This window comes from Mastigoproctus giganteus, chromosome 4 (genome assembly GCF_048544385.1).
Source record: "Mastigoproctus giganteus isolate SK-2022 chromosome 4, ASM4854438v1, whole genome shotgun sequence".
Classification (NCBI taxonomy): domain Eukaryota; kingdom Metazoa; phylum Arthropoda; class Arachnida; order Uropygi; family Thelyphonidae; genus Mastigoproctus; species Mastigoproctus giganteus.
This window is the reverse complement of record NC_143578.1, coordinates 200,260,362-200,287,731: the sequence shown is the minus strand read 5'-3', so window position 1 is coordinate 200,287,731 and position 27,370 is coordinate 200,260,362. Positions and strand designations below refer to the sequence as shown.

At 37.1% G+C, this 27,370-nt stretch overlaps 1 protein-coding gene across 1 annotated transcript in view; it reads left to right on the top strand.

Annotated features, from left to right (window-relative positions):
* The window catches only part of cm (AP-3 complex subunit carmine), a 136,772-nt gene extending 115,484 nt beyond the window's left edge, over nt 1-21,288 (top strand). Inside the window, exons 11-12 of the mRNA XM_090371985.1 lie at nt 3,416-3,484; nt 21,136-21,288. Of these exons, the coding sequence (XP_090228111.1) occupies nt 3,416-3,484; nt 21,136-21,201 (135 nt within the window). The 3' untranslated portion in view covers nt 21,202-21,288. The remainder of the gene's footprint in view (nt 1-3,415; nt 3,485-21,135) is intronic.
* Nucleotides 21,289-27,370: the final 6,082 nt, after the last annotated feature.

Below are 27,370 nucleotides of genomic sequence, written 5' to 3'. Positions count from 1 at the left end.
CCTGTTGCCAAACTGTGATTATAGAGGTTTTGTAAAAGGTCCGGAGTAAACTTGAGGGGGGGGATGAATCGTCATATCAAAACTATAGAGATTTCTGTCGGTTGCTGTAAAGATTTCAAGGTATCAAACAAAAAAAAAATAAATAAATAAACCATCTTTCTATCACAACTACTGTGTTGAATACAAATCTTTTTTAACCCCCCCTCATATATTACTTGATAAAAGTATTAAGTTGGGAAAACAACAGTGATGTTTAGAGGCGGTAAACATACACTGCTTTGAGGTTTCTTATTTCAGAATTAGAAAGAAAGCTATTTGATTTTTGTTTAGCTACAAGAAAGAGTGCTTCTGGGATGATTGCTATTAAATATGAAGAATTTCATTAACTATGTAAACATGAATGACAGGGTTAAGTCAGACGAAAATAAAATTCTCCCCCCCCCCATGATTTGGGAATTTATGCCATCTGTACATCAGATTTTTTTAATACTCTACTCATAAAAGTATTTTGGTTGCTGTTGGCCCCATTTTTTTATGGCTTCCTTCATTGATTTATATTTGTCTGTGTTTGCAGCATCCTGCCAGACCATTTTGCAGTCTTCCAAAAACAAGATCACATGGCAACAAGCCTGGAGTGTATAGCAGATGCCCTGTCACTTCTCATTGCAGCTTTTTGTAATTTTTGTAGTGTGTTCAGCCATGGTTGTTGCTCTCCAAAAGGATTAGGCTCCAGGGATAGATCACTAGGTGCAGACTGCTTTGATTTGAAACAAGGCATATCAAGTTTAATGTCTAAATTTGTTGTTGATACAAAGGTTGGCAGGGTGATTAATGACAATAATTTGAGTACACTGCACCAAGACCTGGATAAATTAGACACATGATAAATGCAAGGGCTCCATTGAGGTAGAATAATCCCAAAATAACATACCAACGTAGTGGAGAATGAAAAAGAGCTGTAACCATACAGTCTAAGAGGAATTTCTCAGCGTAGTATAGACTGGCTGCTAGTATAGCTTATAGAATTCTGTCAAAAATATATATGGGGATTACACCAAAAGGGACAAGGAAGTGATTATCCTATTGTGTAAGGAAATGGTTAGGCTGGATATTGAGTACTGCATACAGGTTGAATCTCCTTTTAGGAAGGATGTAGATTTCTTATGGGGGGGGGGGGGGCTTGTTCTGTAAACTAGGTACCTACAAGTTGACCTGATTGAAGTGTAAACTAAATGCTGGCAGCTCTTTCTTGGACAGCACACATTAAAGGTATTTAAATTTAAAATAGGCTGCATGTTGAATAAATATAAAGAATGGTTAGATAGAATGTGCATGATTTCCACCATGTTTCCTTGCATCATTTTGCCAACGATACTAAGATAATTTTATTGAAGGCTTCCACTGTTTGGGAAACTGAGAATATATTTTGTAATAAAGACAGATGGAATAGAACCAGAGTATACTACAACTGCCTGGTGTAAAAATTGTTGATGTTACAAACCATTTGCCAGGTCTTAAAGGTACTAGAGTGTATATGGTTATCCGTATGAGAACTAACATGGAAGAGAAAAAAAAAAAAAAAAAAAACTACAAGACCTTGTAATTATGAGTGATGTATCAGAATGTTATTGTTTGATATTTGGCCCAGCCATATTATAGGAAGGATTTTACGATGAGAACCTTGCTGATTAATTCTAGATTAGAGGAACTCTTCTGGGCATTCATTTGAATAGAGGAGGCCTTAAGGGTTCAGAAAAACTGAACAAAACTAAGGGGAGCACAGGTAGAACAAGGATTAGTGGCATGAATCAAGGTTAGACTTGCATCTCCCTAAGGGCCCTTCTGTACAATGCTAAAATAGGCAATAACAAATAAGCTTAGAAAGTGAAGCCTTCAAAGTTTAAATATATATCTTAAGGAAGGTGTAGCAGTAGAAGAGATGAGTAAAATGAATGGAGACAGGAGTATATTCTCATTAGTAGGCACAAGAACCAAGGAACATAGATATAGAATCTTAGGGAGTAACAAAGACTGGTTCTGGTGAAGTTGCTCTTGGAGATGCTGTACAATAAGGTTCTATGCATTTGTATTCATGGCTGTATCTCTTCTCTCTTTTTCTTTTTTTTTGCTTTAAGCCTGTATCACTGTAGAGCTCTCTCTGTCTCAATTAGCTGACTTCGGATAGAGCATTTGTGTTTTTCTCACTCCGGTTTTTCTGCAAAGTATACAAACTGACCATTAGAATAGGCATTTAACTAATTTTTTATGAATAAACTAAAAGCTTAATTGTAAGACAAATTGTAATTTAATTAATTTTAATTTTAAAAGAAATTATATCCCAACTCAAAGCCAGTAAAGAAGAAACACAAACCTAATAAATCCTCTCTAAAAATACCAAATTACCATTAATATTCAGTTGCATACAGTAAATTCTCAAAAGTGGCAGGTTTGAGTGTTTGACCAAATTAATGTAGCTGATGGGGAATGATAATTGCAGGAACTCCCCGGCTTCCCTGGAACATTACGTAAGTCGGAATTTCCCCCATGCTTGTGCAGCAATCGCAACTGTGCTCGCTGAATTGATTGAATCAAAAAAGAAATGTTCGACGAACATAATCAGAATTATTTATTGTATTTATTCAATTCTTTATCTCATGCGCAGGAAAAATGAAAAAAAAGTGTGCAAATTAAAAAAAATTTAAAATTATAAAAGAGAGGAGACAGTCATAACGTCAGTAAGTTTTACCTCTCGAGCATTGTTGCTAGAATTGACATCTTCAGCTGATAAGTACGCCGCTGCGGAGATTTAAAGGGGTCAGCCACTCAACCTTACGAAAGAACATTAACGGATGGTGGCTGTTTTCTTTTCATTGTAGATTTCTTTGTAGCTAGCAAGCATATCATTCACCCCTCTAACTTTTAAGAATCGTTCGCTGTCAATGCAATTCATGCACTGGTGATTAAGTTTAAAAGAACTTTGTCTGTGCGTGATGAGGAGAGTGTATGTTTTTCTTTTCGTCAGGCTTCATTGATATAAAGCAATGTTTCTTTATTCTTAATATATATTAAGAATGGGGGAGGAGAAAAAGTTTAGTTCCATAGGAAAAGTACAGAACAGAAAGCCCTACAATGTGTGAAACAATAATTGGCCTAATATCAGCTAAGGAAAGTACTATATTAACTTAGAATGTATATAAAAATATACTTTATAAGTATAAAACAGTTTATTTTATACTCCAAGACAGCCGAATCCAATCAACCATGAGAGAGTATGTCATTTAATGTGTAGATTACATACTCATTAACACACACACACACACAACTCCAAACCAGAATTTGTTGCTAAATTTTGTAATATAATTTAAAAGTTTTTTTTATAATTACTAATAGTTCAAAAATATTTTTATTTTACTAGATTAAATTTACTATAAATCAGCTGGCCGTTTCAGGATTAAAAGTGAATCGTCTAGACATGTATGGAGAGGTGAGTACTTTTTTTTTATTTAAAAATTCAAATTAACTCTTTAGTTCTATTTGATAAGTTCAAATAGAACTTATCAAATCTAATCTAATTATAATTAGGTTAGATTATAATATCAAATTTACAATTTAACTTATGAATTTCCTTATTATTTTAAACAAATCTGAGAATGACTTAGTGCATTAACCAAATTATTTCTATTTTTTATTATTATTATTTTTTTCATGAAGTATATTGCAGGATATTAGGATTCTTGGGTTGTCATTTTTATGGGGGGGGGGAATGTGTACTTTAGTATCCATTTTTATTAGAAGAAAAAGATGTGGACATCCTTTGTTCTAAGTATAGTAAAACTTTTTTAAAAAATTATTTTAGCTAGAGAAGAGTACGGTATTTATGTTAGGCATTTTTCTTATTCTGAAACGAGATTTTAACCTTCAGTGACTCATGTAGTATATAATCAACTAGTGTCATTTTTTCTGTTATTTCTTTGCATTTGAGAGTGGGATAACCTCATTATAAGAATCATGAGAAACATTAAACACCCTTGTGTAAAATGCCCAGGTTCCAAAAATCACATTAGTATGATTCGTAATATTAGTAATTACCTGCTATTTACAAAGTCCTTGTAAAAAAATGAGAAGTATGGCTAGAAAGTCAGGAATAAAGACAATAAGGCACTGCTAGTGACAAAGCTACCAATTCATGTATCTTCACCTGTCTTAAAATGGTTGTAAGTTGTACTTTTATAGTGTACACATTTTTTTACGAGGGGTTTCCGAAAAGTAAGGTAACACATTTTTTCTCTCAATGATTACCCCTTCCCGGAACATTTTTTTCTAGAAAAGGTGCCATAACGATAAAGACTTTTTATTTTTTATTTTACAGATTAGAAGTATGCATCATGCAAATACTCATATAGTTTTTATTAATTTTTTTGTAGAAAATACATTGGAATAATTAACCCATTTGGATTATCCAGAGTTATCTTGTGTACGCCAAAAAGTGTGCAAATCATACAGATTTTTTTTAATAAATTAGTGCTTGAGCTAAAACAAAGGCACAGAAAAACTCTTCATTACTCATTATATAAATACATTTAAAAAATCAAGTGGAATGTTCAAGCAGTAACCTCCCACCACAAGCAATAATCGTGAACTAACTACATTCTGACACACGGCCGCCACAAGTGGCAGTTCAAGAGGGCATCGATATTGTTTTTATGAATTAATTTCGTGGGTTCGGTATTCTGCATTTAGGATGGCAAATTATATTTTGCTTACAGGTGACACAGGAACGAGTGTTACTGTTCTGACATTGCTGTACAACATAAATAAAACGAAAGCCAGTTATCTGCTGCCTGGTGTAAGAAAATCATGAGAAATTTTGGGAATTAGCCAGATAAATGCCCAAGAAAATACGTTGGAAGTATAACTTTTAAAACTAAAAATGAGATATCTCGGGATAATCCATGAAGGGGTTAATAATACGAAGTTGAAATTACACACAAAGAAATAAGTGAACATGCACAGTCTACAGTTTTATTGATGAACTTGTCCCAACAGTGGATCAGTTTATCAATACCAGTAATGAAGAAGTCAGTGTCCACACGCAATAACCAACATCGTGCCGCCTGATGAACTTCCTCATCTGTGGTGAAATGCTTTCCTGGAAGGTATTTTTTCAGAGGGCCGAACAAATGGAAGTCTGAAGGTGCTAAGTCTGGGTTTTAGGGGTGATATGTGCAAATTATACAGATTTTTTTAACAAATTAGAGCTTGAGCTAAACGAAAGGCACAGAAAAACTTTTCATTACTCATTATATAAATAAATTTTTCTGCAGTTTCCCAACGATTATGGTGCAACCACTCACGAGTGGTGTGGGCAGTGTGTGGAGTTGCATTGTCATGCAGCAAAATCATGCTGCTTGTCAGGAATCCTGGTCATTTGTGTTGAATGTTGGTTTTCAGTTTTTCCAACATTGCACAGTAAAGCTGTGCATTAATTGTTTCTCCCTTTCGCAAGAAATCCACCAACATAACGGCGGTGCGAACCCAGAACACTGGGAAGAGTTTTGAATTTTTTGCGTACGGGAGATTGTGCATGTTTCCAGGTCATGGAGGTTTTTTTTTTTTTTTTTTATGTAAACCCCAAATATGAGAGGTATTAGAACCTATAGTACTTAGTACCGTGAAGCAATATAGCAAACAACAAACAACTTAGTACCATGCTTGGGTTGGAGGTTGAGAAGACGAAAGAAGATATTTGTTGACATTGGACTTGAATTTCTGTAGATATGTAATTTTCAGGAAATACATATGAAGGAAGGTTGTTCCAGAAATCAGCAGGTGAATGAATAAACGAGGAAGATGAAAAGTTGGTTCTGTGAGTTTGGCAACAGCACCATGGTCTGATGATAGGTATTGGTTAGATCCTGAACCAGCCTGCAAACCAACAAACCCTTGGACAGAAAATGGATGTTGGCTCGTGGCGGCACGTGTTCAGACTGTTTTGTAAGAGAGCGGGAATTATCGAAGCCAATTCAGAAGAACAGTGCTGTAGAAGAGGCATGCAGCAGAAACAGTATGTCTGTTATTTGTTGTTATTTGTTTTTAAGAGCATTAGCAACTAAGGCCATATTGCTCTGGGGATATTTGGTGGTCACGGGCTTGAATCACCAGTCTAATCAAGAAGTGTGTGCTATGCACTGCTGCTCCTGGCCACGGAGACGCCAAAACACAACAGTGCGTTTATGAGAGCGAGTGGAGAGACTGTTAGAGATGAATCATTAATTAACCTAAGTGCCCTCTTCTGAACGGAATCAAGAAGCCTGTGAGAGGTTTTGGGAGCACCACCCCAGATGTGGGAACAATATTCCAAGGTAGGGCGGATTTGCAATTTGAAGTGAACGGGTGAACAGCTATTTGGAAGAAAAGCTGTAACGAGTGAACAGCTATTTGGAAGAAAAGCAACGCCGAGAGCAAAAGAGAAACCAAGTTTTTTAAATGCAGAGGAGGCAATATTTGTAATGTGCTTGTGCCAAGAGAGATTAGAAGTCAGGGTAATCCCCAAAAGAGACATATCACTTTGCCTACAAATCGGAGTGTCACCAAAGATAAGCATAGGAGCAGAAGAATCCTTTTTGCGAGATATAAGACAAGACTGAGTTTTAGAAGGATTGAAATCAACTAAGTTGTCTTTGCCCCTGGAGAATTACCTGGAGATTGACATTTAAGGAATTAGTAGCGGATATTCGAGAAGTTGCAGCTGATTGAGCAGGATAAGGTTTCTCAAAATGGAAAGTGGAATGCAATGTGCTATCATTGGCAAAACTATGGATAGGATTTCCAGTCAAGAGAAGAAAGTTATAAATATACAAAAGGAAAAGAGTGGGGGAAAGAACTGAACCTTGGGGGGGACACCAGCATTAGTGGAGAAGTAAGAAGACCGAGAGCCATCACCCTCAGTGAGCAATCAGAGAGAAAGCTGGATAACCAATTACAAAAAACAGTTGGCAAACCATAGGATGGAAGCCTGTTTAGAAGACCTTTATGCTAAACACGATTGAAAGCCTTTGAGATGTCAAGAGGAACTGCTTGTGTTTCACTGAACTTTTCATTGAATTAGTCCACAAATGGGTAACATAAACCAGAATATCACTAGCGATCGTTGATCACATCAGACGGGAGGTTTCTGAGTTTAAGAGATGGCAGTTAATTGATTTCTCCATTACTTTAGAAAGAGTAGAAGTAATTGCAATGGGACAATAACTGGATGGGAGGGATTTGTCATCCTTTTTGAGAACAGGCTGTATATGAGCAAACTTCCAAGCAGAAGGAAAAACACCTTTGGAATAAGAAAGTGAAAAAAAGCGGCAAAGAACAGGAGTAAGTTCAGGAGCACAGGTTTTGAGAATAAGTGGAGAAATACCGTGGGACCTGGAGCTTTCTTAGCATCGAGATTCGTTAAAATCCTTCTCACATTTGGATAGAAGACCACAGGTGGCACTGAATGGGGAATGGTGGGAGGTGTTTTACCAAGATCATTAATACATGAGTTGGAAGAAAAATGGGATGCTAGCAGGTCAGCTTTATCCTTGACTGAAGTGACAACAGAACCATCTGGTTTGGACAGAGGTGGGAGCAGAGATGGGCAAAAGTTTCGGCCAAATAGCTTTGGCAAGAGACCAGAATGCTCAGCTACCTTTAGGGCAAGAAGCAAGTTTTCTACTCTTAGCCTGTTCAAACTCTAGTTTGGACTGATTAATAACTGCTTTACAATTGTTGCGAGCATTAGTTTAGGCAGAAAATGAAACTGAAGAATTAGAAACAAGCCAATTACGATATGCAACGTTCTTCTCTTGAACAGCTATAGCACATTTATTGGAAAACCAAGGTTTAGATAAAGGATGAGATTTTAAAGTGGAGTGTGGGATAAAGGATTCCATTCGTGCAAGAATTATTTCACTGACACGATCTGAGCAAACAGTAACAAAGTCTTGTTTCATCTCCGGGATAAAGTGATGAACCCACGTTTCGTCTGCTGTGACTATGCGAGCGAAAGATAATCCTCTCCTTCATAGCTGTATCGCAACAGGTTCTCCAGACACATCCTCATGCATTTTGCTTTGTCCTCCTCTGACAATTGTTGAGGCACCGAGCAGCAGCACACTTTTCGAAAGCCAAGAACATCATGAACAGTTGACTTACTCATGTTCACTATTTGTGCAATTTCACACAGTTTCACTCGCCTTTTCAAGAATGATGTCCTTAATGCGTGAAATGTTGTCTTCTGTCTTTCTTGATGAAGACCTGCCCACCCAATGTCGATCTTCAATGTCAACACAGCCCGCTTTAAATTCATTGCACTAAAAACACACCTGCTTCTTTGTCATCACCTTTCCCCAAACGCAGCAACCTGTTCGTGGTGAAGATCCTTTTGCTTGTAAAAAGGTGAATAACTTCACGAACACCTGTCTTGGACCACACTCGCACACTACCTGCCATTTTACAACCGGAATTTGCTGTGAGGCGACAGTACCGCAACACTGCACTGGTGGTCTTTTTGAACGTTATTAATGGGGTCTATCTGTCCACCGCATTTCATCTCATTCCCTTTCACCTTTTAAGAAAAAAAGTGTTACATTACTTTTCGGAATCCCCTTGTACTAATATTACAAATCATACGAAATTTCGGTGCCCCATCTTCAAGGGAGAAAGGAGCATTAATATTTCAGTGCTATTATTATTGTTGTTATTAAAAAATTTAACATCAATTTTTGTTTAGTAGTGCTATCTTACAAAAGTGTAAATTGCAGTGTAAACAATAGAAAGTCGTCTCCTACTTGTAAACTGCGGTATTACTTTTTTTTGTTTATGGAAATGAAATTATTTCCTTCCCTTTAGTCGAATACTGCTGTAGACTTATCCTCAAATTAATGCCTGGAATAATAAGAAGTACAGTCTAAGTTATTGATCCTCGTTGATAGTCAGTTATTTTTGACATTTCTATTTGTGCGGCCATTGAATAGTTACAGAAACAATAGTTAACAACTTTCTCCCACCTCTTATACCTGGAAAAATCCCTTCAGTTATATCTTTAAACCAACCCATTTATCAGCTTGGTTGTGAGAATAGTCGTGAAGAGAGGGTGTTAGTATTTGATGGTTGGCTAGCATGTATATGCTATCTTTTTAAACTGTTCCATCAAATTTTGGTCACGTATAGGGATGGTCACTACTAGAAGTTTACTGTATATAAGTGAATGTTGCAACACAAATGACAGTATGTTACTAATGTCAATCAAGCAAGAGGTAAAAGTAAAAATTCTGTATATTGTTTCTTGATTCAAATAAATTAAATAAGTTGTGGGCAACTCAAAGTTACTGTGACTGGAGAAATATATCTTGAGCATTATCCAAGCACAAAACTTTAAATGCATTTGTTTTGAAAATGGAAATAATTTAATATCCAATTTGAAAAGAAATCTAACAATAGATTCTGAATAGTAGAAAAAATCCATTGGTAAAATGTATTAGAAAGATTATTAGCAATAATACACTCTAGCTACCCAATCACTAGCATTCTGTGGTTCTTCAGAAAAGCTGTATGAAAAATTTAGTTAGGGAAGGATGCTACGTGGTTGTTTTCCATTAAAGTGGTTATTATATTAAAACCACTCTTATACCAAGTGAAAATTAATAATATAGTTTATTACGCTGTTTGCCTACATTAATATACATTAAGGTGACATTTCAGGTAGCTTACCGATACGAAACATCAGACCAAGCTGTTAGGGGAATAGAAAATACAATAGTTTTGAATTGCCGTTACAATAGAAAACAGGAAATCTAAGATAATTACAAAGGGATTAAATTTTAAGCTGCTGACAGACTCTTGCTGATACTCCCAAAAACCTGATGTGCATACAGGCAAGAGGTGCTGCCAGTAGTTAATTTATAAGAGAGTGATGGATGATAGTGCCAAGTTTTTATCCTGGATCTGGGGTGACCTTTGCTCTCATACCCTCGACATCAGGGTTTGTTGGTTTGCAGGCTGGTTCAGGATCTAACCAATACCTATCACCAGACCATGCTGCTGTTGCCAAGTTTTTATCCTGGATCCAGGATTCGTGTAGTAGAAGCCTGGGGTGTGTGACCCAGGTTTCCATCAAGGTCATAATAACAAACTTAACGTATGAAAAAGAATGGAAATTTTCTGCAACTCACAGAATTACTAGCAAAATTTGATTCATGTATGAATGAACATGTGAAATGAGTTCTCAATAATTCAAATATTTGGAATGTTATCTATGTGAATTAAAAAATTCAAAATGAATTATTGCCAATAAGAGCTGATAAAATAAAAAATAAATTAATTGATCTTAATAAACCAGTAAAAATATTAAGCAATTATAGCGGACTGCACACTGTACAAAAGTCATGTAGAACAGTTATCATTAATTATAAGAATCGTGACCAAGGATTTAAATACATTCCTTCTGGACATTTCACGGGTTTTATTCCTCCGTATGATGCCACAGGAGCTGGACTAACAGAACTGATATCGAAACAGCTAGAGGATTTAGGATTACTTTTAAAAAATCTAGGAGGCCATGTTTATGACAGTGGTGCTGAGATGAAAGCCCAGTATTCAGGAATGCAAAGCAGGATTCTTCAAACAAATCCTAGTGCATTTTTTGTGCCTTGTTCTTGTCACTCTGAATTTGGTTATAAATGACATGGCTTCTGCTTCAGGAGAAATAGTTGGATTTTTTTCCTAAAGAGTTTATATTTTTCAGCAGTTCTGCATATAGATGAGATGTGTTAAGAAAGCATATATCCACATTTACTGTCAAACATATCAGTACAACTCAGTGGAAAAGTAGAACAGAAGCTATAAAACCGCTGCACTGTCAGATGATGCTTTAGATTTTTTTTAGTAGAAGTACAAAATAATTCAAAATTTTTTTTTTTTTTTTTATGTGAACCCCAAACATGAGAGGTATTAGAACCTATAGTACTTAGTACCGTGCTTGGGTTGGAGGTTGAGAAGACGAAAGAAGATATTTGTTGACATTGGACTTGAACTTCTGTAGACTAATTTTCAGGAAATACATATGAAGGAAGGTTGTTCCAGAAAACGGCAGTTGAATGAATAAATGAGGAAGATGAAAAGTTCGTTCTGTGGGTTTGAAGTTGGACAGTAAATGGATGTTGGCTGGTGGCAGCATGTGTTCGGACTGTTTTGAAAGAGAGAGCGGGAATTATAGAAGCCAATTCAGAAGAACAGTGCCCATGGAAGTATCTGTAGAAGAGGCATGCAGCAGAAACAGTACGTCTATGAGAAAGCGAGTGGAGAGACTCTTTTAGAGATGAATCATTAATTAACCTAACTGCCCTCTTCTGAATGGAATCAAGAAGCCTGAGAGAGGTTTTGGGAGCACCACCCTAGATGTGGGAACAATATTCCATGGCAGGGCGGATTTGCGATTTATACAGAGTGAGCAGCTATTTGGAAGAAAAGTAACGCCGAGAGCGAAAGAGAAAACCAAGTTTTTTAGATGCAGAGGAAGCAATATTTGTAATGTACTTGTGCCAAGAGAGAGATTAGAAGTCAGGGTAATCCCCAAAAGAGATATATCATTTTGCCTAGAAATCTGAGTGTCACTAAAGATAAGCATTGGAGCAGAAGAATCCTTTTTTGCGAGATATAAGACAAGACTGAGTTTTAGAAGGGTCGAAATCAACTAAGTTGTCTTTGCCCCACTGGAGAATTACCTGAAGATCGGCATTTAAGGAATTGGTAGCAGATTTTCAAGAAGTTGAAGCTGATTGAGCAGGGCAAGGTTTCTCAAAATGGAAAGTGGAATGCAATGTGCTATCATCAGAGAACTATGGTTAGGATTTCCAGTCAATGGAAGAAGGTCATTAATATACAAGAGGAAAAGAGTGGGGGAAAGAACTGAACCTTGGGGGACACCGGCATTAGTGGAAAAGTCAGAACACAGAGAGCCATCTACCATCACCCTCAGTGAGCGATCAGAGAGAAAACCAGATAACCAATTACTAAAAGCAGTTGGCAACCCATAAGATGGAAGCTTGTTTAGAAGACCTTTATGCCAAACATGATCAAAAGCCTTTGAGATGACAAGAGCAACTACTTGTGTTTTACCAAACTTTTCCATTGAATTAGTCCATAAATGGGTAACATAAGCCAGAATATCACCAGTGGATCGACACTGACGGAATCCATACTGGTGATCGTTGATCAGATGGAAGGTTTCTAGGTAGTTTAAGAGTTGGCGGTTAATTGATTTCTCCAGAGAAGTAGAAGTACTTCTGCTCTTTAGAAAGAGTAGAAGTACTACTCTTTCTAAAGAGTAGTACTTCTACTACTCAATGGGATGATAATTGGATGGGAGGGATTTGTCACCCTTTTTAGGCTGGATATGAGCAAATTTCCAAGCAGAAGGAAAAACACCTTTGGAATAAGAAAGTGAAAAAAGGCGGCAAACAATAGGAGTAAGTTCAGGAGCACAGGTTTTGAGAACAAGTGGAGAAATACCATCAGGACCTAGAGCTTTCTTGGCATCAAGATTCATCAAAACCCTTCTGATATCCTTTTGATGGAAGACCACAGGAGGCATTGAATGGAGCGTGTTGGGAATGGTGGGAGGTGTTTTACCGAGATCATTAATACATGAGTTGGAAGGAAAATGGGATGCTAGCAGGTCAGCTTTATCCTTGGCTGAAGTGACAACAGAACCATCTGATTTGGACAGAGGTGGGAGCAGAGATGGGCAAAAGTTGCAGCCAATAGCTTTGGCAAGAGACCAGAATGCTCGGCTACCATTAGGGAAAGAAGCAAGTTTTCTACTCTTAGCCTGTTCAAACTCTAGTTTGGACTGATTAATAACTGCTTCACAATTGTTGCGAGCTTTGGTGTAGGCAGAAAATGAAACTGAAGAATTAGAAACAAGCCAATTACCATATGCAACATTCTTCTCTTGAACAGCATTAGCACATTTATTGGAAAACCAAGGTTTAGATAAAGCACGAGATTTTAAAGTGGAGTGTGGGATAAAGGATTCCATTCCTGCAAGAATAATTTCACTGACATGATCTGAGCAAACGTTGACATCAGAAGTTTTGAAACAGTAATCCGACCAAGCAAAAGAAGAAAATAAGTCTCGCAGGTCATCCCATTTTGCATTCTCGTAATGCCAAATAACACGAGGTTGGGAATAGCCATGAGATAAAGGTTCCATTGGAGAAAAGACAATCACCAAGTTGTGATCTGAAGTGCCTAAAGGACCTCTCACTTTGACCGTGTACTTAGAAGGGTTGTTTGTGAGAAAAAGATCAAGCGTATTGGCTGTATGATTAGGATTGTCCTGTATTTTTGTAGGTAAATGAACAATCTCGTGCTAGATCATTAATAATTGCAAAAGCCTCAGCATCTCGACCTGCTGGGTCGGTGTAACTAGAAAACGGAAGCCAGCTGGAGTTGTGAACATTAAAATCACCAAGGAAAATTACCTCACTGTTAGGAAAGTTGGACTAGAGAAATTCAAGTTGCAAAGAGAGGAAGTCAAAGAGCTCCAAGTGATTAGTGGAGTTGGGAGAATGGTAGGGACAACAGATGAATTTGACACAATGAGGTAGAGAGATTTTAAGCCAGAGAAGATCAAAGAGAGGAGATTCCAAATTGTCAAGTCTCTGACAGGGAATGTCAGAATGGACATATGCACAAGTACCACCTTTGAGGCGAAAGGAATCATACAATGAATAATTTGGGCATCTGAGATGAGCAGTAGTTGAATCAACTGATAATTGAGATTCTGTCAGAAAAAGTACATTGGTTTGGCAGACTGCAAGTGGAAATAGACATCATTGAGATTAGAATTGAGACCACGTATATTTGTGAAATGAATTAGGAAGTGCTTGGGAGGTTTAGATCTTTTCGCAGATAAGCTTGCTCTATTAGTTTGACAATTCATGGTGTATTCAATAATAAGAAAAAGTGGGTGGGACATGCTGTATGAAGTAATTAAACTTTTGGATATGGCATACACATGGTAAGAATATACCCAGATCCTTGAAATAACGTGGCCTTAACAATGCTCCCCGCATACACACTACTCGGACTCCCTCCAGTCACTTTCTGGTAGAGTAGAGGTAGCCTAACTAGCGGCCGGCCTGCGAACACCGTTTTAGAGCTGTAGCTTCGAAATGTAAGGAATATTGGATCTCTACACGATGTTCATCATAACCTCAAAAGTCATCAATCATACTGCATGATGGAAGAGATAGGGAATGGTTGACCGGAACTTAGCTCTAGAGACTAAACATGGGTTTCACCACTTCAAGCCTCCAATAAGCAAAGTAGTGGTATTTCACCGATTGATGAGAGTAATCTACCACCAATACTGCCTGGTAACAAAGAGGGGCGGCATTTCTCCATGTGGTGTGGGCGCCACACCTCGACCTCTGCTTACGTTGGTTCACACCTGGGTGGTCACCCACCATGCACTTGTGCATGGAGTTATACCCAAGATTACTAACAGTCCCACCATCGTGAAGGTGCAAGAAATGCATATAATTTAAATTTAGTTCAGCAGAAAAAATTTGTTTTAAACTTGTATGTAGTTTGGAACATAGTTCTTATGAAAACTAATGTAATTTCAAAAATGTTAGATTTATCAGAATGTGTAAACTCAATAGGTAAAATTACAACTTTTTTTAAAGAATATAGCTTAAACAGTTTCAATAACATTAATTTCTGCGAAGGAAATTGCAACAGAGGCTAAAATTGAAACTGTTTCTTATAATACATTCTCACAGGGTCTGAAGCTAGGTACAATGTAACTGAGGATCCACAGGAAAAGTTCAGTTTATTGGGTATAACTATTACTTCTTTAGAAAATCAATTTACAGCCCTAAACACACATAGTACTGCTTCTCAGTTACGTGATACATGATATACACAAAATGGACCCAGAAACAGTTCTGAATCTAGAGACATTCACACCGCATTATCTGGTTGCGAGGAAGCTGATATTGATGGAAATGAATTGAGTACCGAACTTCGAAATCTAGCTTCATTATTATCACCAAAAATGAATCCAGTAGACATTTTGAACTACATTTATTTGCACTATTTAACAAACATTTTTACGAACATAACAATTGCGTTGCAAATTCTTTTAACACTACCAATAACAGTGGGAAAAAAGGATTTTGAAACTTAAAATTATAAAAAACTATCGATAACATCTACAAGTTAAGACAGATTATTGGATTTAGCCATGTAAACTATTGAAAACGAGGTTGTAAATTCACCAAATTACTCAAATGCTATTGATACCTTTGCTGAATTAAAAGATTGACAAACATCTTTAAAAATGTTAACTACATGGCTTTATATATATCTAGATTTTTTTAAATCATCCAATCAGTGCAAATATGATATTTTTATATTATTGGTTCTCATTGTATGTACCTGAATAATGTGATTTACTAAAATATTGTTGTAGTTTTTAATAATTAACCATACATAAGTGTTTTGCTATTCCTTTATCTGCAGATAAAGGAACCACTAGGTGGCAGTGATCACAGTGTGCTGAAGTGGGATTTACTCAAAGAGGTAACTATCATCAGGGGTAAAGGGAAGGGTTTTTGCTTTTGCAAAGGTGACTATGCTAGTCTGAGACAGTATTTAAATTCTATATGGTGGGTCCAACTGCAAATTCAAAGAATTTATCTTGGAAGCTACTAGGCTTTACATATCAACTAAGAAATATTGTTCAAGGTTTAGGCCTACATGGATGTCAGATGAACTAATGAGATATGTGGCAGAGAAGAAAAATGCATGGGATACATATAAATTAATGGTTGACATACATGGAAGACTATGATTGATATAAGCTGATCTGTAACCAAGTCACAAAGGAGACTAGGCAGGCAAAGGCAGAGTATGAGAAATCTTTGGCAAAGGATGCAACAAAAAACAGCAAAGAGTTCTTTACCTATGTAAATTCAAGAAGGAAAGAGATTTGTCCACTGGATATTGATGGTTCAACTTGATGATCCTGCTCAGGTGGCTAACAAATTAAATGGGTATTTTGCATCTACATTCGCACATGACGAGTTATTCAGGGAGGCGAATGCCAGAGGTGAATTAAACTCTGGCAGTGAGCTAGATGATTTTGTAATAACTGAGAGGAAAGTGGAGGAGAAATTGTTGAGGATAAACATAAAAAAGGCACCCAGGGTGGATGGGGTCTATCCAGTTATCTTAAAGGAGGCAGCAAAGGAAGTAAGTAAACCATTAGCCATAATTATGAGTGCTTCTTTGGACTCAGGTACCCATGGACTGGAGATGTACAAATGTGACCCCAATTCACAAAGGAGGATCAAAGGGCAACACAAGTAATTATAGACCGGTTAGTTTAACTTCTGTTCCAGGAAAATTAATGGAGGAACTGGTTAAAGAAGCACTGCAGGATCATCTAGACAAGACTTCAGTTATAGCTCGGACACAGTATGGTTTTGTTAAGGGGAAGTCTTGCCTGACCAATTTGATTGGATACTAGGATGTGGTCACAAAAGAACTGGATGCAGGGAATAACTTTGATATCTTATATTTGGATATTAGAAAGGCTTTTGATACTGCTGAACAAATTGGATCAGTGTGGCATTGGAGGTAAATTGCTGCTATGGATAAAGGGATGGTTGAGCGGGAGAAGACAGAGAGTGGTAATCAATGGACACTGCTCTTCGGGGAATAATGTTATCAGTGGAATCTCTCAGGGTTCAGTGTTGGGTCCATTGTTGTTTTCTGTATTTATAAATGATGGTATATCAAGCTTAATGTCCAAGTTTTCAGACGATATGAGAGTTGTTAAGGACACTAATGACAGTACGCTGCTGCAACAGGATCTAAAGTTGAGCGAATGGGCTGAGAGGTGGCAAATTAAGTTTAACATTGACAAATGTAAAGTACTACATATGGGTAGCAATAACCGAAGAGAAATATACCAACTGTGTGGTACTACACTCAAGGAAGCGAAAAAGACCTTGAGTTAACTGTGCAGTCCAATATGAAGTTCACTGAGCAGTGCAGACTGGCTGCCAGGTCAAGTCATGGAGTCTTGTCAAGGATATATAGGAATTTTGCTAGCAGGGACAGTGATTATACTGTTATACAAGGTAATGGTCAGGCCACACATTAAGTATTGTATACAGGTCTGGAAGCCTCATTTTAAGGATGTTGAGCTGTTGGAACGAGTACAGAGAAGGGCAACAAGATTAGTGAATGGAACAAAGGGTTGCTCTTATGAAGAAAGGCTTACATTTTCCAAATTACAGTGTCTGGAGACTAGTCACCTGCAAGGTGATATGATAAGAGGTGTATAAAGCCTTGAATGGTTTGATCCTGCTCAATGCTGATGGGATTTTTCCTCTTGCTCAAAATAATCACCTGAGAGGGCATAAATTCAAATTGAGGAAAGACGGTTGTAGGATTGATGTGCGGAAGTTTACATTTATCCAACGGGTAGTTGATTGCTGTAACTGACTTCCATCCTTTGTTGTGAAAGTTGATAGCCTAAATAAATTTAAGGCTGAGCTTGACAGGTCGAACGGAGGGGTGATATGGGAGCATGTTTTTTTTTTTTTTTTTTTTTATCTGATGCTGCATAAGCTTGCTTTCTTGCATCATATGCCTCTACTAATGCTACTCCCCTCTATACCTCTAAGGATAAAAAACATAAGGATGTTATTACTTTTAATATGGGTTTTTGGGTTAAATAAGCACATATCAAAGGGGAGGCATTTTTATCTTGCCTCAGGTGCCAAATTATCTAGGCTTGACCCTGCAAGGAGGTGATTATCCTATTGTATAAGGTAGTGGGTAGGTTGTACCTTGAATACTGCAACAGGTCTGGAAGTGTCATTTTAGGAATGATGTATATCCGTTATTTAGGTGCAAAGAAGGGCAGCAATATTAGATAAGGTGTTATGAAGAAATCTCATTGAAATATAATATAAGGCTTTAAATGAACTGAGTAAACTAAATATTAGTAGCACTCTTACTTTTTTCTCAGATGATATACATACACACCCAGAGTCCTGAGCTGGATATCATCATTCTTCTCTTTCTTGGCGATTCCTTTCTATTTCTCTCTCTCACTCTCAGGGTAACTCGGAAAATTTTTTTTTTGGCCGTGCAGCATAAGCCTCAAGCTTCCTTGCACCATATGGCTAATAATAATAAGGGGACAAAATTGGAAAAGGATGGTTGCAGGATATGCGAAAACTTTCTTTCGGCCGGAGTTTTTTTTTTTTTTTTTTTTTTTTTTGCTCAGGTCGTATAAGCTTGCTTCCTTGCCACTACTAATGTAAGCAAAATGTTTGTTAGTAAGAAAAAAATTTAACATTTTAATGTTTGAAGACAAATAAGGGTAATAAAAATGTTTAACTTTTTAATTGAAACAAAGGAAGGAGAGAGCTTTATTGCTAATAGACAAACTAGCACATAACATTCTTTACACGGGGGAAAAACACTGCACATAGGAATAATCTAAGTTTGTGAAACAACTTTAATTTCACAAACTCTGATTATATAAAATGCCTAGCAATTTACAAAATAATGAATTTCCTACTTAATATATCTGATTGGAAGACTAGTACATGAAAATTTACGGACTGCATTCAAACAAAGGTTGTCCTCCTCAATTTTATTTAAATTTCAGCCCGAGTATATATCACATTATGGAAACAATTGTTGCATTCCACAAAATATGTTATAGTGTTTGAGTAAGTATAGTAATTTACATTATGTTTCAGATACATGTAATAAAGGACAAGATATACCTCAAATATCATGGTGAATTAATATTTACTAATTTATGAATTAATATTTAATAATTGCTAACTTGAAGTTTGTTCTAATATCGTGGTAAGGACAGAACAGATCTCTCTATTTGGAATAACCTTAACTTCTCATCTGTATTTCTGCCCCCCCCCCCCAGTATAAAAAAAAAACTAGGTTTTATGTTTATTTGTACCCCATAAAAGTATAGTAGGTAAATTGTTTGTTACTCAGGGCTCTAGTTAGCCCATCTCAGCTTGAAGGAATGAGTTTTTCCTGATCAGTTTATCTAAGATTTTTAGTCCACACACACATTGGAAATTGACCCATAAATAAACACTTACAGAATGAACTGATACACTTGCCAAATAGTTGTATTACTTGTATAAATTTCTAGATGATTTTTTTTTCTGTCACATCAATTGTCCACAAAATGAATATTAAAAAAAGTTTACTATGTGAACTGACTACTACTATGTTTCAAAGTGTTGAAAATTAAAAAGAAAAATGATGATAATAAAATTAAGTTAATATTAAAAGAGCTGATTAAGGTAACAAGCGAGCATCTTTTACTAACCTAATTTGTCAACTGAAATGACAGAAGTGAAATAATAAAACTATAAAATCCATGGTCATCACTTAAACCCTTAGCATTTGCAATCATTGGTCATACAAATAGGACTTCAGCAGAGTATGATGACTTTTTGACATATATTCAGTCACCTGCCTCTGTCTCTCTCTCTCTCTCTCAGCAGCAGTGGAGAAGGACACATTCCATAATGTTCAAATAGAGACTCTGTAAGAGTGCATACATGATGGGAGCTCAGATGAGTAAAACTGTTGCCAACATCCAATATATTAGAGGTATTAGTATTAATAGTGGCAAAAAAAAAAAAAAAACTTCCCACATTACCTATCCATCCTCTTCAACAGCTTATCCACTCCCAAAAATCAACCACCTACTAGCTGAAGGTAAACCTTGCACATCTATCCTGCAACCATCCTTCCTCAATTTGAATTTATGCCCTTTCATTATGTGTATAGTCTGAGCAAGAGAAAAATGCTATCAATATTGATCTTGCTCAATCCATTCAAATTATATAGACATATCATTCAAGTTTACTGGGGTGATGAGGATATGATTTTCAGATATTGCTAAATACATAGTATATTCAAAAAATTCACAGAGTTGAATGCTGGTATTTAAATGGTTTGCAGTGTGGCCTAAGGTTTTGTGGGGCATTGACATTGACCTTGGTGCTCACACACACATGCCAAGTCGGAACTGTCACAGCTGACTGATTGAAGAATGCCACAGTTTGAACAGTGTGCTAACATCAAATTCTTCTTTAAAGATGGGAAAAGTGCCACAGAGATGCTGCAAGCATTACAGAAAGTTTATGAAAATGATGGTTTGGATGCCCTTGATGCTAAGAAATGATGAAAATGTCACAAAAGTGAAGAAACTTGTGCGAAATGATAGGTGAATGACTTGTTGAGATTGCCCATGAAGTTGTACTATCTGTCGGCTCAGTACACACAATCCTGATGCAAGATTTATGGATGCCTCATATGTGTGTGTGCAAACTTTGTTTCATGCTTGCTGTTGGATTCTCAAATGTACTACAGAAAAGCATCATGGGTGATTTGTTTGAAAATTCTGTGCAGGATCTGAGCTAACTAAGAAAAGTAATGAGAGTTGGGTGTTTGCCTATGACCCCAAGACCAAGGTGGAATCATCTGAGTGGCACACAAAAATGTTTCCATGGCCCAAGAAGTCTCATGCAACAAAATCTAATTTCAAAGTCATGCTGATTATATTATTATTATTTTACGATGAGGGCAGTGTGTACCACTAATTTGTGATTAGGGGAAAAGCATTACTGCTGCTTACTGTGTTGAAGTTTTGGCACATTTCGTGAGAATGTGAGACAAAGATGACCTCAAAAATGTAAGGATGGCTGGATGGCACCATGACAACGCACCAAGTCACATGCAGTAAGAAAAGAAAGCTTACAATATTCTTCTTCAGTATTTAATATTTTTTATAACTATGTAATAAGGATCTACAAAAAATATAATTAATGGTAAGGAAATATTCTTGACCATGCAGTCTGTTTTTGTCCCCCAGCCATAAAAAGATTGGCTGTTAGTAATTTGTATAAATTGTATTTAGGTTGAGAGAATATTAAATTATAAATATATAATATTTATAATTTAATTTTAAAAAAAAAATTAAAAAACCCTGATATTAACTGATTTTTTTTGAATTTCTTCTAGAAATACAAGCCATTCAAGGGGGTCAAATATGTCACAAAAGCAGGTAGATTCCAAGTCAGAACATAGCTTTTTAGTGAGATGCTCATATAAAATGTCATCACCAGAAGATATATTGTATTATGGAATATTGAAATTAGCTTTCTAAGGCAGAAATTAAACTTGTGTTATTGTGCTGTTATTGATGGGTTCATCAGGTTAATATCAACATAATTTCTGTCACTCTTGTATAAATATTTAATAAAATGAAGTTTTTTTTAAAAATTTAGTACATATGACTAATAAGAAAAAGGCTGCTTGCTTGCTTATAAATACATACAACTCAAACAAGAACTTTTTTCTTTTGAAGTGCATATGAAGTGTAAGCTACTGCTAAAATAAAAATTATTAACAAGGGAATTACATATATATTGTTTGAAGTGCCACATTTTTCACTTTTAAAATAAATTTAGGAAAGCAGCAACAAAGTATCCTCTCTCAGTCACAAGTGCATTCAAAGAATGAAAAAATTTGTGAAATGTTAACTCCCAAATTAAAAAATAAATGAGCAAAATAATTTTCCCAGAATACAGGCGGGCCTCGATTAACGCGATTAATTCGTCCCGCGAGCGCATCGTGCAAAGCGGAAACGCGTTAATCGAATATAATAACCAATAGGAAAAATTATAATTGGTCCTTGACCTTCTGGAATGTCCATAAAGAATTTTAAAAATACCTTTTAAATAACTTTTTAACTGTATATAATGTAAAAGATAATGAAAATAAATATGAAATTAAATGTTTATTGCATAAAACAGCGGTTCTTAAACTGTGCGCCACGGAATATTTTAAATTTTCGAGGGAAACACAGCGATACTCAACATCTGTCGGACACCGCGCAAACTACTGGCTCGAGGTAGTTCACAGTTTCAGCATTTCTTATTAAGTTGTTTGGACCTAACTACTAAACGAAACTGTTAGGTATTTCTTTAGTCTGGGTGCGCCTTGAAAAAATTACTGAGACATTAAAGGCGCCGTGAACCGAGAAACTTTGGGAACCTCTGACATAAAATACACAATGAAGAAATTACTGTTGCGGAAATATTGGAACAGTGTTGATTTTCTCTTTTCATCAATGAATTTCATAGCCAACAACAATCGTCTCTGGGCCCTGGCGAAATAAATATCGCGGAGAACATCAAACCTTTTGTTTGAGGTTCTATGCGATACGAAAGATTTCATCTAATTCTTTTACCGTTATCTCCTTCGCGGTAACATTTTCATCTGGCTCATTTAAAAATTTGAAATTTTAGATGCAAGTCTGCATTGACTTTAGTAGCAGGAGACAAACACGTCTTCTTCCGATGGTTGATGGAACATACCGAGGTGGGCAGCAGGCAAACGTTTGTTTATTGACCGTACGACTTGCAGTAAGCTTAACGCTCGATTCAAATCTTTTTCAACTATCGCATAAAAAAAGTTAGCGTTAACTGAATATTGCGTTAATTGAACTCGCGTTATGCGAGGCCTAGCTGTATTAGCAGAAATTTCATCCACTGGACCTCAACGAGAGGCTATGTACCTATGAAATCAGTGAGGAGTTAGGCTTAGATGGGAGGACCTAAGAGTGAATAAATTGCCTCCTGTTATCCGACTAGGCACAACCATTTTTAACTCCAGGTAACTACAAAACCTCAGTGAAAGTACAGAAGTGGGGGAGAATAATAATGATTCTAAAATTAATCAGAACACCAGAAATTTAATTCATGTGCATGAATTAACAAATAATAATACTTCAGCAAAATATCACCAACAAACTCAAAATAAAAATATTGGAGCTGAGATTAAAGCTTAAGGAAAGGTGCTACATTGGCAGTTTGTAAATGCCAGCATTATTTCTTTAACCCAAGTTCAAGAACTAAATACCTATCTGAAATAATAAAAAATGATCAGTAATTCACACCCATGATTTTAAAAGCACAGCCATGTGCTTAAATTTAGATTCCCAGATTTTATTTCTGGAAAAATCTTTTGGTTTTCTGAATTTGGTCTGAAGTACACTATTGTAGTACAAGCAACCCCCGTATAAAACGTACTTATATGACACGGTTAGAGAAGTATGGCAAACCTCGCATAATACGGTACTTTTGAGCAGGGAAAAACTCTGCTATTATGTTGGATATAATTTTTCTTCAACATTTCCATTATTTTTTGTGAATCCCCACTTTTGGCTCGCTAGTTGTTATGCAAAAAAGAAATAGTGAGAAATCCGCATGTTAGGTTCTGTGCTATTGAACTTGTGGGGGGGGGGGGGAAGGAATCTAGATTTCAAAGTTTTATTACTATTGGATAATACGCCAGGCCATCCAAAATATTTAAGTCATCGAAACGTTGAAGTAACATTTCTACCACCTAATACAACCTCCTTATTTTAACTTTAAAACTCATTACATCAGAAGATGATTGGACTTTGAACATCTCGCTAGTATGTGCAGCTGGTTAAATCAGTGCTCCCACATATTTGTGTTTTTAAGTGGTGATCTCTTACTCCATAGTATGGAATTTTTATACTGATAGAATCGAGATGTCATGAATGATCCAATTCAAGTGCCTTCTGATGATCAGGTAATTTTTGTTTCTAAATTCTCTATACCGAAGCTTGCATTCCTTCCACCTAATAACTCTGCAATATACAATAGCAGTTGGAATAATTGCCTGAAGGGTTAACGTGTGAACGAAGACACTACGTTCATTCACCTGCAACAGAGATTGACCTTGATTTCATTATCCCTTTGAAGAATAACCCCGTTCCCACAGGGAATATTGTTCACTTAAGGAAAATACGTATCAGCCGATTACAGTGCCTGAGATTTCATGACATTTCTGTTAAGAAACTGAACGTTGGAAATTAGGGGAAAAAAAAAAAAAAAAAAAAAAAAAAAGTAGTATTTAATCAACAGCTTAAGTGCTACAATGTATATTCCCACAAGAAGACTAACCTTATTGGAGTGCCTTGGTGAGAAACTTTTGCTATTCTATTGGGATTTACGCCAGATACTAGCGTTGTTCTCTGTTTTCCTTTGTTTGCGAGACTGTATGGTCACCATGCAGCTCACGAAGGGAAAATAGAGAAGTGCTCCGGTATAATGCGGCTGCCGCGCTAGGATCTGGCCCTTAAATGGGGAAGCATCCCCGCCACTAATGTGTACCCTGAGCTGAACAAGAACCCCAACTTTCTTGTGACTGAGTTAACCTTCAATTGCAAATTATGTGTTCAGTGACCATTCCTCCCCCCCTGCTATAAACTTTCATGGTGAAGTGGAACTTCTCTCTCATGCATTTCCAAACTTTTTTGATCTGACCTTCATCTTTAGTGTCCTCAGAAATCACTAAGGAAAATCTTTCCATCGTTCTAGGGGAATTTCCACCCTCAGCTGTCCCCCCATGTGTTTCGGTGGGGAAGGAAAAACACACAGACAGTAGTGTACCTCTTCAAATTAACATATGGACTCGTGTGAGGCATCATTCAGTGACTCGTGTGAGGCATCGTCATTATGTAGGAAAACACTCAGCACCTCGATAAACCAGACAAACAAATAAAATGCATGAAAACGACACAGAAGTCATTGAGATTAGCACCCTCAGCCAAACTGAAGAGATACAGAAGAGGCCGAGGATCATAGACCAATTGCCAAAAGAAAAAATAAAAATGGAACAGTACCAGAATCTGACCGGAAAACCCAGAGTACCAGTGGAATAAAGGATCAGCACGAACACCCAGCAGAGACAGATGACCAATCCAAGCCTTCAGAAAATGCTAAACTCGGTCTGACACTACCGAAGGGAACAGTTCCAGAGCAAACATTACTGCTGCCAATGGCCTTAGAAAATCTGATGAAGGAAAACAGCAGCAGCAGAATAACATCGGTACTACGAGCAGAAATCTTACACCAGTGGAATAAACTCGAAGCCATCTTAATGAACACATTTGGCCAACTACAGAAGGCAGAGGCAATATTGGAAGCACGAAACATGGATAGAGACAAACAAATGCTACAGCACGCTCCATCGTATGCACAAGCACTGAGGACACCAGCAAGTGACTCTATAGTGGCCGGCAAAGCACCCGAACCCAAAAGAAAGACCCTACCTAAACAACCACACTTAGAGGTCCTACGGCCAACAAAACCTGATGACAACCAGTCCAGTGAACAACTCAAATCCCAAATAATGACTAATCTAAACGAAGAATTTACAACAAGAATAAAGGCCGTAAGGAAAACAAGGAACGGCAGACTACTGATAGAAACGGAAACAAGAGAAGAAGCACAAAGAATAATAGAAAATTCGAAAATACCTGAACTAGCCTAACCATTGCTGCACCCAAAAAACAAGGCCCTTCAATCGTAATATATGACCTGGCTAAAGACCCCAGACCAACTATCAGAGGAGCTATTCCAAAGAAATCTACAGGCCATATTTCCTGACAGGAATAAGGAAGACCTAGTGACGCCCAAGTACGCAACCAAGTCAAGGGACGGAAGCCGCCAGAACTGGGTTGTTGAGCTCGCACCCATGTCATGGAGGGCTTTAAGCACCCAGAACAGAATCTATGTTAACTGGGGCAGTCACCGCTTTTTGGGAGTATGTGACTGTGCCCAAATGTTACAAATGCTGCAAATTTGGGCATACAACCCACACATGCACCCAGACAATTCCCACGTGTGGGCATTGTTCGGCAAAAGGTCACGCCCTCCGTGACTGCCCAAACAAAACACCTGCCCAACCTGTACAAACTGCAAGAGTTTAAAGTTAGCGCACATTCAATCAGAGATGGTCAATGTCCTACATACCTCAAAGCAAAGAGTTTATTCCAATTAAGACTCAACTATGGAAACATGTCCTAAAAAATATAACATCACAGAGGTTAAATTCAGATAAATGCACATAGAGCCAAGGTGGTCGCCGACCAAATCCACAAGAAAGTGGAAGAAAACATTGATGTAGTAATACTACAAGAACCATATGTACATATGAACGCTGTCCCATAACATACAAAGTAGTCCAAACGGGGGGGATGACACCTCATGGGCAGCGATCTTGGTAATAAACCCAGATATAACGGTGACCAAAATCACTCAGATATGCACAACTTAGGCCGCATGTGCCCAGCTCACCATGGCCTTAGGAGCGTTTTATATCATAGCCCTTTACTGCTGTCCGGGTGAGGATATCGACTTTTCAGTAAGGTACCTAAGTCTGGCTAGTGATATGCTCCCAAATGCAAAAATCATCATGGGAGCAGACGTTAACTGCTAGTTGCCAATGTGGCACAGCCATACCCAGATAGACAGGGTACCAGAAATGGGATCAGGTTGGAAGAGTTCCTGGCAACCTCAACATTAACTGTACTAAACTTACCCAACAATCTGCCTACATTCTGCAACACATTATGGGAGGCCACTATAGACCCATATGACTCAGATGAAAATTGCAGACCTAGGGTGGAGAATTTTGCTTCGTCCTGCATATAGCCTAGACTTGGCTCAATCTGTTCCCCCCCCCCCCCAATTTTAACATATAAAGCAATATCTTCATGGAAAAACACTTTCTGATGAGGAGCTGAAAATGACAGGAACAGGCTGGTTTCAACAATAGTATCCAACTTTTCACCACAGCATATATGTAAGTTGTAAAGAATGACTAAAAATGTATATATGCTTACCAGTATTTAATAAAGGATTAACTTCAACTTTGTATCTGTTGTCTTTATACTTTTATGGCCAAAGAGGTATTATTTATGGACTGACCTTTGTATATGGTACTGACAAGTGTATCATTGACAGGGGGGAGTATAAAAAAATTCCATCCCTCTGTAGAAGAGATGTTCTATTTATACTCCAGCACAACAACAAAGGGGAGGTTATAACAATACAACCACTACCACATTTGCTAGTCACATGGTTGGAACCATGGTCAGCTCAAAGAGGTGTGCTGCACTTTTGTGGCTACAATTCCCCCTGATTTCAGGAGGTAGGAGTAACAAGTGCTGTATTCCTTTTAAGGAAACTGACTAAAAAAAAAAAAAAAATATGCAGATTGTAAAATTTTGGTATGAAAACCTACTGACTCTTAACACTTAGCAATGCAAATTCCAAAATACCTTTTTTGCCAAATTCAGCTGACTTTTCAAAAATAGTTTATTACTGGATTAAAAAGTAATCAATAATTATTCATCATTCAAAGAAAAAATGATTAA